The 6,018-nt window shown below is 39.9% G+C and overlaps 1 protein-coding gene across 1 annotated transcript; it reads right to left on the minus strand.

The window, feature by feature from the left end:
* Nucleotides 1-4,659: 4,659 nt before the first annotated feature.
* Nucleotides 4,660-5,598, minus strand: LOC124525888 (olfactory receptor 1D2-like). The gene has a single exon (XM_047098507.1). It carries the CDS (start codon nucleotides 5,596-5,598, stop codon nucleotides 4,660-4,662), a length of 939 nt encoding a protein of 312 aa, XP_046954463.1.
* Nucleotides 5,599-6,018: the final 420 nt, after the last annotated feature.

Consider the following 6,018-nt stretch of genomic DNA (forward strand, 5'->3'; position numbering starts at 1 on the left):
CATACAACACCCAGTGCTCATCCCAACAAGTGCCCTTTTCATTGTCCATCACCCATTTTCCCCGCCCCCAATCCCCTACCCCCGTCAACCCTCAGTTTGTTCTCTATATTTGTCTCTTATGGTTTGCCTCCCTCTCTGTAACTATTTTTTCTCTTTCCCTTTCCCCAAGGTCTTCTGTTAAGTTTCTCAACTTCCACATATGACTGAAAACATATGCTATCTGTCTTTCTCTGACTGACTTATTTCACTTAGGATAATACCCTTCAGTTCCATCCACATTGTTGCAAATGGCAAGATTTCTTTGTTTTTCATTGCCAAGTAGAATTCAATTGAGTGTGTGTGTGTGTGTGTGTGTGTGTGATTATATATATATATATATATATACACCACATCTTCTTTATCCATTCACCAGTTGATGGACATTTGTGCTCTTTCCATACTTTTGTCATTTGTCATTGTTGATAACACTGCTATAAACATTGGGGTACATGTACCCCTATGAATCAGCACTCCTCTCAACATCACTCATTATCAGGGAAATACAAACCAAAACCACATTGAGATATCACCTCACACTGGTCACACCCATACCGGTCAGAGTAGCTAAAATTAACTACTCAGGAAACAACAGATGTTGGCGAGGATATGGAGAAAGGGGAACCCTCTTGCATTGTTGGTGGGAATGCAAACTGTTGCAGCCACTCTGAAAACAGTGTGGATGTTCCTCAAAAAATTAAAAATAGAATTACCCTATGACCCAGCAAGAGCACTACTAAGAATTTATTTATTTATTTATTTTTTAAATTAGGCCTCATGCCCAGTGTGGAGCCCAATGCAGAATTTGAACTCAAGATCCTGAGATCAAGACCTGAGATCAAGAGTAGGACACTTAACCTACTGAGCCACTCAGGTGCTCCAACATGATATTTCTATGTCAACCAAAACTCCAACACCATGTTTAGTGAAAAAAATACTAGAAGTGACCCCATTAAGACATGAAAAACCTAAGATATCCTCTTGCACCACTGTAATTTAACATTGTGAAGATAGACAATAAAATCAGACAAGAAAAAAAAATTAAATGAGAAGGTAAATTTATCATTATTTGAGAATGATACCTGGAAAACATAACAGAATCCAAGTGAAAAACCATTACAAATAAGATCATTTAGTAAGGTGGCCCAGTACACAACTGATATACAAAAACCAGGGGTCTTCATTAACAAAAGCAATAACTAATAAATAAAACACCATTTACAATACCAATAAAAACTGTGAAATACCCAGGAATAAGTTTAACATGAAAATGAGCAAAAGAAAAATTTCAGGAACTTCAGAAAGACAAAAATAAGACTTGAACAAGATAGTTTTGATAATGTATGTTATAGAACCCAACAATGTCCAAAACATTATCATTTCAACATGTAATCAATATAAGAATATTAATGAGATATTTTGCATTTTTTATTCATACTAATGCTTTGAGTTTCATTGTATATTTTACATGACTTACACTTTATATACTCAGGAGCTGCAAGTGGTTTGTAGCTATCATATTGGACAGTGCAGATGAGAGAGTGAGGGGAGAAATAATCATGATCACAAAATGCTGATGGGCAGGTAAATGGGTAGATAACTCTTTTTGTATAACTATATGTAGAGAAATTTGACAAGATCTATCAAAATTTACACATATATGTCATTTGCCCCCACATACCACTTCTAGGAATTTATCCCAGAGTATGTCATGGGACATTCAGTATTTTTAAGTTTCTTTGTTCATTTAGGCTATTGCATGCAGAAAGGTTGTAGATTGTACTTTATTACCCTGCAGTATAAGAATATCCACTTTATCACATTGCTGGTTTTGGTCAATGAAAATGGTAACTTGACTGTTTCAAAATCACATTTCTTTTATTATTAATGAGGCTGATTTTTCCCATATTTTTGTCATTCATTTTGTTTCTTCTGATATGAATTGTCTTTTCATGTTCTCCATTCATTTTATTTTTATGTCTTAATGGATTGTATTTTTTAAATTATTTATATAGGATTTTTAATTAGAAGAATGGCATGTTTTCCAACACCAACAACCAAGTCTCTGATTCTCCAGTCACCAACTGAGCGTCCAACAATTTGACTCAACTCTGACACTAACTACCTTGTTAGCACAGTCACCCACAATTTAAGGTCTAAGTCCCACAAGACTGTCCCCTACTTAAGTGCCATTTGCAAGTCAGTCCCAGCTGACTTCAACCAACTGTCTATAATTCAGAGGTTCCCACAACCCCTTCTTCAGGCTTGATGTTTTCTAGAATGGCTCATAGAACTCAGGAATGCACTTTACTTATGTTTCCTGGTTTATTATAAAGTATATTATAAAGGATACAAATGAAAAGCTAAGTGGAGAGGTACATAGGGCAAAGTCTGGAAGGGTCCCAAGCACAGGAGCTTCTGTCCCATGGATTTTGGGTGCTCCACCCTTCCAGCATGTTGATGTGCTCATCAACCTGGAAGCCCTCTGAACCCATTGTTTAGGGGTTCTTATGGAGGTTTCATCATGTAGGCATGATCAATTAACTCAGTCTCCAGCCTCTCCCATCTCAGGAGGTTAGGGGAGGAGGAAGGGGTGAAAGTTCTAGGTTCCTAATAAAGACCTGGTCTTCTGGTGACCAGCCCCATCCTGAAGCTATGTAGAGGCTCAACAAGAGTCACCATATTAGAACAAAAATGCTTTTATCAACCAGGAAATTCCAAAGGTTTTAGGAGCTCTGTGTCAGGAACTGGGGACAAAGACCAAATAAATGTTTGTGTTTGTCACATAAATGGTGACTATTTTCCTCACTTGATTTGGTTTTCTTGTGGATAAATCTACCCATTATCCTTTGTGATCTCTTCCATTGCTTTTGTGCTCCAGGAGTAGCATGAGAATAGGTGTATATTCACAAGATCTGTATGTTGATTCATCTTCCAATAGCACTCTGTTTAAATTATTTTACCTTTTAACATCCGGCAGAAAAAAAGTCCTTACTGATCATAGTTGTTGTTGTTGTTGTTGTTGTTTTTCTTTCTTTTTTTTTTTGCTCTTCTCTGCCATTTATTCTCCCAATTTAGCAGTAAAAGCCTTTCCTCAAATTAAAAAAAAAAAAGATTGTGTTCAGGTTCTAAATGTCTGAAACCTAGAAATTAACCCAAGTCTTCCCATCCAAGACGGTGTTATGTCTTTTCCTTTGACCAGATTCTCTCAAGAGAATCTCTGCAGTCTCCTCATATAGGCTCCTTTCATTTCTTATTAAGACAATATTTTATCCTCGTTGCTATTATGTTTGGGATATTTTTCCAGTGCCACTTTTAAGTAGTTTTTCCTCCCTGGATTGGAAGAGTTTTATTGATTTTTGCATTACTTATTTTGCAATCTGTAAATTTGTTCCTCTTAGTTCTAGTAGTTTTTCAGCTTGATTATCTTGGATTTTCCAGAAAGATACTCCTATTTTCATATGATCATAGTTTTTTCCCCTTCATTTCTTTTTTTTTTTTCAACGTTTATTTATTTTTGGGACAGAGAGAGACAGAGCATGAACGGGGGAGGGGCAGAGAGAGAGGGAGACACAGAATCGGAAACAGGCTCCAGGCTCTGAGCCGTCAGCCCAGAGCCCGACGCGGGGCTCGAACTCCCGGACCGCGAGATCGTGACCTGGCTGAAGTCGGACGCTTAACCGACTGCGCCACCCAGGTGCCCCTCCCCTTCATTTCTAATATTAATACCTAATACATCTGTTTTCTGATTTACTGCTAGACTAGAATTTTGACGAAAATGTTAAATGATAGTCATGGTAGAGGGAATCCCTGTTGTTGCCCTGATCTTAATATGAATAGTGTTTCAACACTACGTACCTAAGTTGGCCATGTTGAGAAATGTGGTGAATCTACTCTTTTCATTTCATCTGGGAATGTTCTCTGCGAGGTCAGCAAGCAAGTCTATGGCTTGGGAAGTGTATTGACATACCGTGATCCATGTAAGAGTTCAAAGGGGTACCCACCTCTTTCTCCACTTGGCTCAGAAACTTTGTGAATGTGTCTTGAAGTCACAACCTGTGCATCTACTGCCATCTCGTGACAAGGGCCTCCAGTTGCAGATTTTGTTCTTGAGAAGTGAAAGGAGCCTCTTTATTTCCATCTAACAAATTATTCCTACACAAGCAGAAGGTGAGAATTCCATTGCTTCTCTGATGACATCCCTCACCTAGAAAATGTAGATAACAGCATCTCCATCACAAGATTGGTGATTAAGTGAGTAAATACGTGTACTTGCTCAAAACAGTGCCCAGCACAAAACAAGATGCTCCATTGCTTATTATGATTCACGCCACTAACAGGGGATCGTGGTAAAAATTCATGAGGCAGACATGGTTTGAAGAGGAGCCATGAAGGACATATAGAATGAATGGAAAATTAAATCCTCAAACAAACAAGCTGTCCATCTGGGGCCTGACACGAGAGTCATCCAGGGAGGTTTGGTTGAAGGAGTGATTGAATATGATTGCAGCAGAAATTTGGGCAGAGCTCGACATCTGTTAAATCTTATATGGATAGTCCCCTCCTACATCAATAATGAGGCAAGCACAAGATGACATCATCACTCAGGAGCAGGAGATGCTGTCACCAAGGCCAGATCTTTCTCCAGCTGAGGAGGCTCCTTAGGGCCCCTTTCATGTCCTTATTCCTAAGACTATAAATGAAGGGGTTGAGCATGGGAGCCACCACTGCATACAGCACAGTGGCCACTGAATCCTCAGATGTGTAGGAAGAAGAAGGACGCAGATACACCCCAAATAAAGTTCCATAGAACAATGACACCACAACAAGGTGGGAACTACAAGTGGAAAAGGCTTTAAGTTTGCTCTGGGAGGAACGAAGTCTTAGGATGGCTGAGAAAATGTGCATGTAGGAGATAGAAATAAAGAGGAAAGGAGCAACAAAAATAAAGCTCCCCAGGATGTAAACAACCAACTCATTGTCATGGATACTTGAACAAGAAAGCTTTAGCAATGCATAGAGTTCACAGAAAATATGGTGAATTCTGACACTTGCACAAAATGACAGTGTATCCATCAAAAGGGTGTGGATCAAAGGATAGATGTTTGTGATAATCAGAGCCAGAGACAATAATGTGATACAGAATTTGGGGCTCATGGTTATGGTATAGTGAAGAGGGTGGCATATGGCTACATATCTGTCATATGCCATCACTGCCAAGAGGACATTGTCCAGTTCTAGAAACAAGATTAGAAAATACATCTGAGTAAGGCATCCAGTGTAAGATATGGACCGGCTCAGGGTTTGGATATTGAGCAGCATCTTTGGTATAGTGACAGAGGTGAAGCAGATGTCAACCCAGGACAGGTTGGCTATGAAGAAGTACATGGGGGTGTGGAGATGGGAGGTAGAGCCAATGGCCAGGATGATGAGCAGGTTCCCCACCACAGCAACCAGGTACATGGACAGGAACAGACTGAAGAGGAGGGGCTGATTCTCAGGCACATCTGACAGTCCCAGGAGGAGGAATTCTGAGACAACAGTTCGATTGCTTCCCGCCATGGCCTCTGGTTTCTGTAAATATGCATTGGAAGTACATCTGTCAACATGAGCAGAGGCAATCTGGGAAAACATGCACAGCAACCTTCATCCTTAGCTGAAATAATACTTGGTGACACTTGGGAAGGAAATCCAACCTGGGGTAGTGAGGGCAAGAAAGTGTGTGGCTCCCTGGTCATGAGAGAATGCAGGACAGGTGAGCTAAGGCCTTTCTTGTGACTTAACTCAGTCAGGAGCTCCTCTTCCTTCTCAAGAAGAAAAGAAGGACCAGGCAGAGAAGAAGATGGAACTGAAAGTAAGGCCTGGTTTGGGGAGAGTGGGGAAGCAGCAAAAGCAATTGAGTTGTCAAAATGGGTGCATTATTTTATCCATATAGGGGTCAGGGTGATGACCATAAAGCAAAATTCTGTGTGTGCATGTGTA

Source organism: Lynx rufus, unplaced genomic scaffold, assembly GCF_022079265.1.
Source record: "Lynx rufus isolate CCGP_SWC_20201006 ecotype Redwood Valley unplaced genomic scaffold, mLynRuf1.p SCAF_49, whole genome shotgun sequence".
Taxonomy (NCBI): domain Eukaryota; kingdom Metazoa; phylum Chordata; class Mammalia; order Carnivora; family Felidae; genus Lynx; species Lynx rufus.

What these genes read in the sequence shown, in the direction of transcription:
- LOC124525888 (XM_047098507.1), bottom strand. Translation starts at nt 5,598, where the DNA reads ATGGCGGGAAGCAATCGAACTGTTGTCTCAGAATTCCTCCTCCTGGGA.